The sequence below is a fragment of the Pipistrellus hanaki genome (assembly GCF_964339955.1).
Source record: "Pipistrellus hanaki genome assembly, chromosome: X".
Lineage (NCBI taxonomy): Eukaryota > Metazoa > Chordata > Mammalia > Chiroptera > Vespertilionidae > Pipistrellus > Pipistrellus hanaki.
In genome coordinates this window covers 16907077-16920520 of record NC_140524.1, presented here as the reverse complement: position 1 = coordinate 16920520, position 13444 = coordinate 16907077, and the positions used below count along the sequence as shown (strand labels likewise).

The window sequence follows — 13444 nt, the reverse complement described above, 5'->3', positions numbered from 1 at the left end:
ATGTATTATTAAAATCATCGAAATTTCTATTTAGTCAGTGTGTCTACAAAAGCAAACTAAGGTAGAGGGCTGAGTAATTCCTTCCTGGTTCTGGATTCTGTAGCCAGTGGATCTGGTAATTATGATTTAATAAAAAAATTGTTTTATTCTCAAAAGCAATTATTTGGTTCAAAGTATTGAAGTAGTGTCTCAGAGCCCCACTTCATTTTCCCTCTGTGGACATAAGAACAGCAGTCTAAAAATAATCTTTAAAAATTAAAAAGTCATAGTGTTTCATAGCAGATAGGCGATTCAGTTTGCTTTCCTTGATTTACCTTTCTAAAATGCAATCTTATCAACCAGTAGAAACTAAGACAAAATGAAATTTGAAAGTAAATTGAGGGCAGTTTTCTACAAAATAAGCTATTAAAATTCATTTAACCTCCCATTTGCTTTTAATTTAACAAAGGACAGATCCCCAGCAAATCTGTAATTGAGGGTTAACAATTATCAGATGAACTTGATGTATGTCACCAGTAATTCCCGGTAAGTGAAGCCACAAACAGGATATTTTAGTTCAGTCCATCTGACCATAGTGACTAATTGAATGAGCACTGGAAATGAAGCCAAACCTTCATTTGATTTCACTTGTCTACATAACTGGGTGGCTGGACCCAAAGCCCCCATGCTCAGTACTCAGAAAGAACTAAAAGAAGTCATATAAGCACGTGATGTATATCCTGTGATACATAAAACTTTCAGTCCAAAAGTATTTGTATAAGCTGCCTATACTGTTTACATTTTCTGCCTCGCTACGTGCAGACATAAGGCCACCGTGTATTAAATTATAATACCTCTCTCTATTTTCCTCTCTCTCTCCTTTAAAAAATATATATATATTATTGATTTTTTACAGAGAAGAAGGGAGAGAGATAGAGAGCTAGAACATCCATGAGAGAGAAACATCGACCAGCTGCCTCTTGCACATCCCCTACCGGGGATGTGCCCGCAACCAATGTACATGCCCTTGACCGGAATCAAACCTGGGACCTTTCAGTCTGCAGACCAATGCTCTACCACTGAGCCAAATCTGTTTTGGCTGTTTTCCTCTCTCTTTATATTTCTTTCTATAAGGAAATGTGCCTATAACCCACCTTATTGCTCAATACAGTCTGTTTATAATCCTTGCTACCCTCACATTAACCATAATGCAGTTAGCTCATGTTTCTCAATCATAATAATCCCGGTCACTAATGGACTGATGATTTTGGTCATGTTTGAAACATACAAATCACAATCCACCCCATAAATAGGTAGGTAACCAGTAACCAGTCAAGCTGGCCATGAATTATTGGGATCATGAAATTTTTCAATCGATAATTATATTTGCTTGTCTGCAGTTATGTCAGATTCCAACTGATTAATCAGAATGAGCAAGAATCAAAGCATGTTGATCTTGGCACTGTCTTACTCTTCTCCAAAGAGGCTGTCAGTGGAAGGGAACACAGATTGAAAAGAGGTTTGAAAAGAATGCATCTCTTAACATAGATTTAACAATTAAGTTGAATACAAGCAGTATTCTATAGCTCTCTGTCTTACCCTCAAATCTAGATGAAAAGATCAGTTCGGTTAGTGCTTTATTTCTTCTGAAAAATAATGGAAAGATAAATATATTTAACAAACTATGGCTTCAGAAATACCATTGTAGCAAACAATTTTATTAATACTTTCATAAAAATGGCATTTAATAAATTTTCTCTACTACCTTGATGTTACTAAAAGCAAACAAAAGTCATTAAAACAGTTCATTTATGTGATTACATTGATGTTTATAGCATTACTTGATTTTGTCATATAAACTAACCAAAAATACTAATAATCAAATCAGGGTAAAAACAATACAATGTGTTTTCTTTACTTTATTTCAAAATAGTGATTATAAATACATTTTAATATATTTTCTCCCCCAGCTCTTTGGATGTGACAATAACAAAACAAAACAAAACAAAACAAAACAGAACAAAAAACCTCACTGTGCTCATTTCATACAGTGTCAATGTACAAACCATGCAAAAGGTATTATAGATTACTGCCATACATTTCTATTGTAGATGTGTTCTCTTATTTCAGCAATACCTGTTGACATTACTCATGAGGCCATGCCCTGTATAATTTATGCCTTCTTATGGCTTAAAGAAATGAAATGTTTTTAAAAGTAACAAAAGAAAGCTGGTCTTAAATTATTTTCTAATTAATACATTTATTGAGTTTATTATGCAGAATGGAAAACTAAATATAGAATATAAATTGCCTTATAGACTTCAATCACTGTATTTTAATAGCTGCTTTCTCATAAAATTACACAAAGATTTATTTTTAAATAATTGAATCATCTTTATTGATTTCATAAAAAAATAATTTAAAACTTGATTTATATTACACGAACATAATATATTGTCTCAACCCCTTCACTGATTTATATGCTCTAATTTTCTTTGTAACTATTCTAATAGAGTCCAAACACACAATACAGTGCCAAGAAGCCCACGATATGGCAGACCACATTAGAAATGAACACTTCTTGGATTTTCTATATTTGAATCAAAACCAAAAATTCTGTATTGACATATATTTCACTCCTGCAGGGGTTAAACTAACATCAAGGTTATAGTTGAAGTCAACAAAATGTAGGTACAATATTTTAACTGCTCTTGTACTCAACTAAAAACTTATGTCTAACAACATTATCATAAAATATACAAGTAGAACTAATGAAAGACAGGTGCAAAATACTATACACTATATAATGTAGGCACAATGACTTTAGTTAAGGAAAATATATCAACCTTAACCAAGGATTTGTTACTGTCATTCACTTACAATTAGATCCTCCAAATAACCACATACACTTAAATTACTTTTTAAAAAGTTGAACATATACACCTTTCAGCAGAAGAGTTTGAGCTAGCCAATATGCTACAGGAAGCTTTGAGATAGTGGCAGGTACTCTTGCCATTGACAATTGCAGAAACCTTGAATTATCTTCAAAGCATTACCGGAATAAAAGGCATCATCCCAATGACCTGTGATCCCCAGATCAAGGATGGAGCTTTCTGGTTCCTCCCATAGTGTCTACTTAGGTTTTTCAATCCATCCACACTTTATTAACAGGATAAATGAAAACACTTTATTTGAAATATTTTCATCTTTATCCTGTCAGTATGCTTTAGGAGCCCTTTAATCCATGGATGCATGCAAGCATTGTAATGGTATATTAAAAGTCCTTATGAAATTATAGATGAAAACAAGCTGTTGGGCACATATTTTCATGTTCTTTCTTTCAAGGTCAGAAAGTATTTGTTTGTATTTTTTAAATATTCATATAAAGTTTTCACAGACATTGTCATGAAAATTAAAACTGCACGTTAAAGTTTTGAGAGCACCAGCACATACATATGGAGACTATGTTTGTTTGTTTTTTTTTGCTATTTAAAAAAATCTCCAATTATTGATATGTATGCATACACACACACACACACATCCAAGAATGCCAAGTTGTCTGTTTCTTTATCTTGGAATAAACATAGGAAGCCCTAAAATTATTAATCAATAAAGGGACTGCTGTTACAACTTTAATTATAATATCATTTTAGAAGCTGTACTAAAACATTTGCCACTTGAAATCCATGAAGAATATATATGTTGTTTACCTTCTTGGTTATTTTACTTATGAATACAGTAATTATAAGAGATGGAACACAAAAAATATACATACACAGGCAGACCAAGAAGGCAATGTGTTTCAGGATGTCACTGCTAATCGGGAGCTCCTAAAAGTCTTCAAATATCTCCATTATCAAGTATTTCTTTCCTTTGACCAAGTTTGACTCAGCAGTTAACAGCACAAGCAAACAGAGTGGCATATCATTTGTAGTTGCAGAGTGTAAACTAATCTGAGATCAATGAAAGCATTTTACAGTGTGGCTTTGATAGCCAAGATAACCATGATGTTTACTGTTCTATTTGATTATCTGATAGTAGTCAGAATGATGAAAGAACAGGAATACTGATGCATACGAGATATAACTATTAACCTTACTCATTACTTTTTTTTAAATATTTGTCATTAAAACTATTTGAATTAAGCTCATAAAATCCTGAAAAGCAAGACAACTGATGGCGAATAGCAACTGCTCCAGACACGATACTATAAAAAACTAAGGGATCTATTTTAAAATGCACAATCGGTAACAAATCTGAAGAGATAATATGCTAAATTCTCAAGAATAGCACAGAACTTTTTTTAAAATATTTTGTTCCTTTTTTGTTTTTTTTTTCTTTTGTTTTGTTTTATTTTTAAATTATACCTGATCACAATGTCCAGAATATTTCTGTACACATAAGCTTCAGTTTCAGTTTGGTATATTGTCTCTGTCTAAATTTATACTTATTGATAAATTTCCTGTGATCAGGAAAACAAGTCAGGCATATTAAATACATATTAAGGAGTACATATTTTCCTATTTAGTATACAAAGTACTTCATAAATATGAATTATGTTACAAAAATAGCTTTTGGTGCGCTCACATGGTAAGCACTTGGCTAATTTTGGACAACCTTTAAGGATTGTGGGTATTTCACATAACTGAGAACAAACTCTAATGTTAGTTTAAGTTGAGCCATGTTTAATTCTGATAAACGTCACGTATTTCTTCAGATCACCACAAATGCTATGTAACTCACGTTGAATTTTTTTTTCTCTCTTAGGTTTTATGTATAGACAGGTAATGCTTAAAGTGTTCAAATTTATTTTATACTTATGTAATGCATATTTGAAACAAATATTTGCACAATTTAACATTATAAATCCAGTAGTTTCAAGATGCAGGCCATAAAGGTTATCAATTTACAAATACTATCGAATGTTCTCTCTTTGCATGCTTTTTGTTTTACTTTTCAGATAATCTTTACAGAGAGTTGTTACAATGCCACAAATCAGAAGGAGTATTCCAGTTCCACCAACTTAATCTACGTGCAAGATGAATGACCCAGCTGCGGTGTGAACACTGGTACCAGTTTTCTTGACTTCGCTTTACAAAGCACAAAGAGACGAAGGTTTTGCCTTGGGGTACAAAAGAGATTTGCCTCTTGAGGTTAAATTCAGTGTATTATGTATATAAAGCATCCCTTTGGCAACAGAGTTTGCAGTATCCCCACAGAACTCCACAATATAGGTTTTATGCAGTAACATCTATTGGAGGTTCTCTTCTACTGGACACATCTTTGCAGCTACAGTTAATGAGACACCCTTGGAAACACCTGCCTCTATGCCTATTGATAACACAGTATTTGGAAGTTAGAAATCAACAAAAGGCACTTTCATCATTAAATAAATGTCCTCTGCATGAAGTGAGATTTCGTGACCTAGATCTTGTTCAAAGCTGTCTGCTCCTCAAGTACTTGTAGGTAGTCGGGGGAACTCTGGAGTTTTGCCTTCAGTTCGAAATACTCGCTGCTCTTCCTTTGCTCCACCACAATTTTGCTGTGGTTGCCGCCTATCAATGACTTCTTGTTTTTCTTGTCTTGTTTTTCTGGATAACGGATCTCAAAGCCGCTGACGCCTATGCTGTTGTACTCCTTTTTGCTTTCGAGAAAATTCTGAATGAACACATTGGAATCCCTGCTCGGGAATAATTCATCCAGCTCATCAATTGTGCTCAATCTCTTCCTGCTATCCACATGTAGCAGATCTTTCTCCTTGTCGGCAACATTTCTCATGATGACTTTCTGTCCTGGGGGATCTGAAAACATGAAGCCAGTTTCAGACTCTTTCAAGCCACAGGTGTGGCTCTTGCTCATCTGTTCTATGGTTTGTGGAATGAAAGCTTCTGTGCTCAGTCCATCTTTTTTATTGGTTTTGTGGTCATGCTTCCTCAGCTGCAGCTGCATGGAACCACACTCTGCATTCCCCAGACCTTCATGCTTCACCATGGGTTTCTTGTTTCGTCGCAGCACAAAAACAAGAAGGCAAAAAGCAACAAACACAGTTAAAATGAGGACCACTAAGATGCTTAAGATTAAAATAGACAGAGGCACTGGGCCCCCAGGAGGGCTTCGAATGGGACCCAGTGGGGTGGTAAAGGTAATGGCAGGTGCAGGGCTTGTGAATGGTGCAGATGGCTTGTTCAAGAGTTTGGGACATAAGATTTCGTTTTTCAGAGACTTCAGCTCGATGTTGGCAAACTGAACAGGTGTTTCACATCTCAGTTCTTTCACAACAATCCCGTCATTCAGCTTCTCCAGCCACAGCTTCAATGCCACTAAGTCACAAGTGCAGTCCCACGGGTTGCCCTCCAAGTCAATCTGTGTCAGAGACTGCAGCTGATCGAGAACTCCACTGACAGGCAGGTACATGAACTTGTTGTTCCTCAGGTTCAGTCTCGCAAGGGGTGCTCCAGAAAAAATGTAAACGGGCAAGCTCTTTAAGAGATTGTTGTTTAAGTAGAGTAGCTGCAAATTGGGCAGCGAGTCAAAGGTGCCCGCTAAGATTTCTTTAATCAAATTGTATTCCAAGTACAGATACTGCAGGTTATGGAGGCCTGAAAATATTTCAGGATAAAGTCTTTCGATCTGATTGCCATTGAGATAGAGCCTGCGTAAATTAGTGAGATTGTGGAATACATCTCCCTTTATCACTGTAATCTGATTACTGCCTAAATGGAGCAAATCCAGTCCTTCAAACTCTGCAAAGTCTGAGATGTCCACATCTTTGATGCTGTTGCCATTGACATGCAACTTCTTGGCATTTAAGGGTTTCGGTATCAGCTCAGACATGGACTGTATGTTTTTCTCTTGGCAGTTGACACTCAGTCCAAAATCTGAAGGATGTGTTTTGCAGAAGCAAGGCGCTGGGCAAGGCGTCAGAGGGGGCACCCTCGTTTGGTAAGACACAATCTGACTAAGATTGCGGTTGGAAAGGGCTTTGCCTGCCACGATTCCAGAGATCTTAGACGGATTTGTAGTTTTCGGTGGTTTGGTCACTAATCTGTGGAAAGATGTTTGCGTAGTGTGACCATTGGGAGTGGTGTAGCTGGTTTCCAGCTGTGATGGAGGCAGGATCCTTACATCAAAATCACTGCCTGTGCCCATGGGGCATAATTCTTGTTTGTTGGTTTCTTTTAAAAGCCTTCCATATAAGTCACTGGGAGTTTCACAGATAGCTTCTCCTATGTAAATGTTATACGGCATATTCTCCAGCCAAGCTTTTAAAGGCAACAAATCACAGCTACAGTTCCAAGGGTTATCTTCCAGTTGCAATTCGACAACTCGGCCTATATGCTCCAGAACTCCGATATAGGGGAGCTTCTGGATTCTGTTTCCTCGTATATCCAGATGGGTCAAAGATGCGAATCGGAAAATATTATCAGGAAGGAATGAAATCAGGTTGTCATTAAGAATGAGAACTTTCAGTTTGTGGAGCTTATTGAAGGCTCCTCGTTCAATATACTTGATTAAATTGTAGTCAGCCTGGAGATACTCCAAGTTCTCTATGCCAAGGAAAGTGTCAGCTCGGAGAATCTTTAATTCATTGTTGTTCAAGTGCAACTGCTTTAATGCACTGAGCCCAAGAAAAGCTCCTCCCTCAATGTTCTGCAGTTTATTATTTCCCAGCTGCAGGGACACTGCGTGTGAAAAATTCAAGAATGTATTTGGATAGAGGATATTTAAAAAATTGTTTTGGAAATTGAGGTGATAAAAATTGGACCAAGGTGGTTTCAGCTGGTTTGGCCGGTAGACTGAAACCTTCTCACAGTTGACATAGAGCACATTCTCCACTGACACACAGGAGCACACATTGCAAATTTCCACGGATATGTCAGAATCTGCATTTGTCGAAGCAGAAATCAGGACTGACAAAACCAGAAAGAGCCAAAGAAACATCTTCTTGCAATCAGCATGCAATGTTATGCTTCTGAATAAAGAGAAATAATCTAAAAAATAAGAAGAAAAGATTTTTTTTCAATGATTATGACTAGAAAAATTACTTGTGTTTATAAATGCAGTAACTGAAAATTTGGCAAGCCATAGCAAACACGTGACTATAGTTGTTAGCTTTGAATTTTGAAGGTACCAAAAGCTCCGGGTATTCTCACTTAGCGAACACTAACCACTTAAAAAGCCTTACATTTTATTTCCATACCTGTAGTGTATACAAAATTTACATGTGCAGAACAGATGACAAACAACAGGAAAAGACTGTTGATCATACTTAAACCTTAAAAATCTGAAATATTTTCTCTACTTGGACCACCAAACTGTGCCCTTGAACAAACACAGACCTTAAGCTTTCTATTTGCAACTCTAATGACTAATCTGAGTCCATCATGTCAGCCATGTATTTAGCATCACAAAGGCATTTCAGTTTGTAGGTGTCTACTTTCTAAGCTTCAGCTGGATAAAAGGCTGAGCAAAGGATGCCAATGGGAGAATTGGGTTGCTGTAAAGGGGACAGTCAAAAGGCCAAGGTGGAAGGAGCCCTGGGGAGAGATCTGCCTGAACTTCAGCCCATTGAGAAGCACATTGCCATAAATCAGTTCATTCCTGTACACTGCTGCCTTAAAAAAACCGCAGATGACCCTGTAATGTTTTGGAAAAGAACAAAGTAGGGAAAGCCAAGTCTTAGATTCTATTCTGATAAATAAACAGTATCTAATTTCCTATCAGTGATCTTCCAAACAGGGAAAATATAACGGTTGTCTTTGAGTCCCTGAAAGCAGGAGAGAAACCTACTTGTTCCTGCACTGTCTAGCTGAAGTCCAGACAGCTTTCCTTCCCTCAAGAACTGGCTCTCCTGTCTACTTTGCCCTCTTCCATTCCTTCATGTGCCATTTTGAACCCAGGTCCTATAGGCACTTGGCACAAATGCTTACCTCCCTCACTTTGACCACAGATTGCCACTGCTGAGGAAGATGTAACACACTATGATTGTTGAGTGGCTGTAGCTGCAGCCCCAAGTACATTTATTGCAGCAAATGTTTGTCCTAAAATCATCATTTCTTAAACACAACCTTCCAAATATTACTACTCCATGTCTCTGTCTATAAATAAATCAAAATTTAATTTAGTGGAGTTTAATGCTTAGCAAATTAACCTATTTTAGCCAATTCCTTAAATATCACATGCATACACAAATATATGCAAATGCTTCATGGAAAAGATGAAAAGAAACAATAAGAATTCTTGTTTTATTGATGACATTTTAACCATGTATTTTCCATCTTGAATGGAAAGCTGGCTGCAATTACAATATGGTTATCACTAAATATTAATTAAATAACCCAGGAACACACAATGCAGAAATAATACAAAGCCGGAAGTGACACACAGAAATACCTTTGTGTATTTTGCCCATGAGGAATCAGCTAGTGGTAAAGTGAGTATGTCTCAAGGTAGGCAACCCAAGAGGCAAGACCCAGAAATATTTGCATTTTAAGTAGTTTGGTTCAGCATACAAGCAGCACTGCCTAGATGCTCCTTGGCTGATGTATGAAAATGCATTCTCCCATTCACCATGACAGCTTGATTGATAGCAAAGAAAAAAGTCATAATTCTCACGTATGACATCATTCAAACCAACTTGCATTGTAAAAGCAAATTTTCACTCGATCCTTTTGCTTTGCTATAGATGTGTTTTTCAACACCCATCCAGGTTTGGTTGAGTCATTTCTTGTTATAACCCCCATCCCATACCCCCCCCCCAAAAAAAAAGTAATCAAGTTAAAAACCAAACAACAAAGAAAGGAATAACCTGAATTCAGTACACAAATAATAAAAGCAACAACAGATCTGAAATTGCATTAGGAGCTATCCTTCTCTGCTTAATTTCTATTTTAAGTAGCAACGGGTGTGTGTGTGTGTGTGTGTGAAAGGTACAAGGACTAGTTAGGAACTTCCCAAATGCAGGTTTGTGAAACCAAGAAAGCCAACGCAGCTGGAGAGCATAGCAAGGGAGCTGAGGAATCATGGGAGAGAAGGGGAGACAGAAAGGGCAAGAGACCAGGGAGAAGTGGAAAGAAGAGAGGGGAGCAAGAAGAGGGGAAGGGGGCATTGCATGTAAACGAAAGAAACGTCACATCACATTCACATGGTACCACTAAAACATGCCCACTTATAAAACAGGGAGGGGGAATGAAGAGAGGAGGCAACAAAAAAAGAAAACACCAAGTATGAGTTGGGTACCAAAGTCATCTCTTTGGCTGCCAAGAGCTGCCCGGTTAGTTCTCTCTCTCTCTCTCTCTCTCTCTCTCTCTCTCTCTCTCTCTCTCTCTCTCTCTCTCCTCCTCCTCCTCCTCCTCCTCCTCCTCCTCCTCCTCTTCCTCTTCCTCCTCCTCTTCCCCCCTCCCCCCCCCCCTTTGCAGGACCCTAGGCTCCAAGGCTAGCCAGGACTGCATAAACCTAGCCTTACCACAAATCTACCACAAGTGCTGCGCCTGCTGCTCCGCGCTCCCATGGAGGAAGCTGGCCTGTGAGGAGCAAAGAAGGAACCAGGAGGGTGGGCCGAGGTGGCACCCCTGGAGCTGGCACAGGAAACCTCCGTTCGCCTGCCTAAGGCAGAGGGGGTGCCCACTGTTTGCTACCTCGAGCCAGCAGCCAAGCGCCTGGAGGGGCCATTGGCTATAGCGCGTACTGCAATGTTTTGCCGCATCCCATTGCCCAGAGCAGGCACCAGCCCCCTCCCAAGCAGAGCAGCGGCCTCTAGGGTCGGTCAGAGGAGGCGGGACCGCTGGGGATGTCTCCGGGGGCCTTCAGCCCCTCTGTGCCCACATTTCTTAGCGCTCTCCTGTCCCACAAGGGACAACTGCTGGAGTTTCCATCGGCCTCTCCAGACCTGGGCGTGTGGTGGCTGAGGGAGAAGAGATCACTAGCTTGAGCCACGAGGGCAATAGCCACTGGGGTGTCACTGGCCCGCTTGCCACAGGCAGAGTGACCCTGTCCTTCCTTAGCCAAGAACGGCGGTCCAGAATCTCCCTTGCCCACCCTCAACCCCCACCCACCCCGCAGCCAGGCCAGCCACAAAACGCCGCTCTCCCCAAGCCAGAAACCAGCTCAACACTGGGGCATCTGGCAAAGTCCCGCTTTCAGCGCTTGCCCAGCTTTGCAGGGCTTTTAGAGTTTACCCACCGTCTTCTCTCACATCCCCTTTCTTGCTGGGTGCCAGTTGTCCTCGACCAGCTCCCGGGCCACTGCCCAAACCCCAGATCCACGTTCGCCTAGAGTACCTGCGACCAGGGCACAGAAAACAAAGCCCCGCGCACCGGCCCCAGGCTAGGACACTTTCCCCGCCTCCCCAGCCACCCTGAGGGCAGCGAAGCTAAGGACATCGCATTCCTTCCGCCCTCGGGGACTTGTGATCACTTCGTGGACAGGCGAGTGGGAGCGGCGGAGGAGCCCCGATGGCCGCTTTGGCCACTCCGCCGGCTCCCAACCGACACGACCCAAAACTAAAAATAATAAGCTCCTGGCCTCCCTCCATGCAAGGGCGCGCGCGCCTGCACAGGAACACACACACACACACACACACACACACACACACACACACACACACACACGCACACACACTCACAAGCACACACATGCACTCAAAAGCACCAGCCAACTGAGCTGGGAAGAGGCAGCGCTTGTGGGTGCAGTGATCTCAGCCCCCGCTGGAAATTCACCCACCTCTGGAGCCCGCTGGCTCTTTGTAGGGCCCGGGGCTCCGCAATCCGCAGTTTCAGCAGCGATGGGCACTACGTGGTCTCAGCCCCAGCTCGTGGGCACCCGCTCCTCCTCCGTCAAACCCACGGAGCGGTCGGGGCAGGGAGCTGGCGGGCAGCGGCGCGCGCGCACACACCCGGCCAGACACCGCGCGTGCACCCAGCCTCCCGCACCAGGGCTGCACCTTTACATACACTTGCTTAATCCCCGCCCCCGCCGCCCCCGCTGCCCCCCCTCCCCCACCGGCACCCGCTCGGCCCTGCCTCCCCCCCCCCAACACTCAAGCACCTTGACCCCCGCACATTCCTGAGCTCCTCCGTCCCCCACGCAGACACCCCCACTCAATTTCTACCCACATGCCTGGAAAGAGAGCACTTTCCTCCCGGCATCCGCCCCCTCTTTCTGCCTAAAACATCCCCGGGGAGGAGCGACCCCTTTTCTCTTGCGAAGAGACTCTGGTTCCCTAATGCGAGGGCGCCAACCTCCATCCCCCCACCATATACACGCACACTCGAGTCATTTCTCCTCCCCCAGTCCCCTAAGAACAAGGCGCGCGCGCACCACACACACACACACACACACACACACACACACACACACACAGGGGAGCGGGCGTTCCTTTGAGAGAGCAACCGAGAACCCCAGCAAAGCCAAAGAAACATCGAAGAGCCAGAGGGAAGATGGGTCGAGGGAGGGAGACAGGGGCGTCGAGTCTCCGAGAAACGGAATAAATCCAGGATCCAGGGGGGGTGAGTCAACAACAATGACATTCAAAGGCAACAATCGCACTTGGGCTTTGTATCACCGGTACGGGTAACGTACCTTTGGCTAATTGTCACCGGGCAGAAAGGAGGGCTCCGGGAGTACTTCTTCAGGAGCCGGCGATCCTGGATGGAGTCTTCTTTGTGGCCAGTCGCCGGGGATCCAGTAGTATTTGCACTCCCCCTACCTGTCTGCACGGCATGGGCTGGGGGCTTTAAGGCAAAAGTGTGAAGCTTTAGCCCAAAGTGAGACTGTTTACTGGATTTAGGAGTCGGTTCATTCTTGGTACCTCAGAACTCTGAAAGCCTTTGGTGTAGAAAAGGTTAAGCAGGGTGATTCAGGAGCTGGGGCGGGGAGAGGAGGATAGAGGTAGAGGAAAAAGAGGTGTGGGACTGGGAGAGAGATGCCGCACTTGCTACCAAAAGAAAAAAAAATCTGCTTTGGCTACTGAGCATGCCCAGTCCCTCGCTCAAGCCCTATAAGGGAGGCATTGTGTGCATTCCACTTCTCCGGGCTTTGGTGGTGACCAGGAGGAGACTTTGGTTAGGGAGGGTGTTGGTGAATGGGAGACTTTAGGGGAAGGGAAGAAAGGTTTAAAGCTTTGGGACTGAGCAGAAGGGTTCGTGAAAAGATCCTTGGGATACCTCTAGGAGACAGGAAAGGAGACAAAAAGGTCTAAGAAAAGTCACTTCAGTAGCCCCTTCACTGTCAAGTCTGTACTAAAAAGGCTCTAGCAGTTGCATCTCAAACATACATCCAGAGTCTGCAAATCGCGAGAGTGGCTAGTCTGGCCCCTTTCTTCTACCCATTTGTTAGTGCTTCCACAGAGGGTAGGAATATCCCAAGGAAGAGCTAATGTTTAAACTAGTTTCGTGCAGAATGGTAATTGAGTCCTTATGTTTGATAAGAAAGCAAATCTAACTATGTTGGCTATCTTGTCTGTATT

At 42.0% G+C, this 13444-nt stretch overlaps 1 protein-coding gene across 4 annotated transcripts; it reads right to left on the bottom strand.

Moving 5' to 3' along the window:
- Nucleotides 1-1676: 1676 nt before the first annotated feature.
- SLITRK4 (SLIT and NTRK like family member 4) lies at nucleotides 1677-12864 on the bottom strand. Of its 4 annotated transcripts, XM_084870199.1 has the most exons (3): nucleotides 11701-11910; nucleotides 11161-11258; nucleotides 1677-7970 (listed from the first exon to the last, which is right to left on the bottom strand). In XM_084870199.1, exon 3 carries the CDS (start codon nucleotides 7918-7920, stop codon nucleotides 5404-5406), a length of 2517 nt encoding a protein of 838 aa, XP_084726325.1. In that variant the 5' UTR covers nucleotides 7921-7970; nucleotides 11161-11258; nucleotides 11701-11910; the 3' UTR covers nucleotides 1677-5403. The 4 variants fall into 4 exon arrangements, with proteins under 4 accessions (XP_084726325.1, XP_084726327.1, XP_084726326.1 ...); XM_084870201.1 differs by lacking the exons at nucleotides 11161-11258; nucleotides 11701-11910 and adding an exon at nucleotides 12559-12864; XM_084870200.1 differs by lacking the exon at nucleotides 11161-11258.
- Nucleotides 12865-13444: the final 580 nt, after the last annotated feature.

What these genes read in the sequence shown, in the direction of transcription:
- SLITRK4 (XM_084870201.1), bottom strand. Translation starts at nt 7,920, where the DNA reads ATGTTTCTTTGGCTCTTTCTGGTTTTGTCAGTCCTGATTTCTGCTTCG.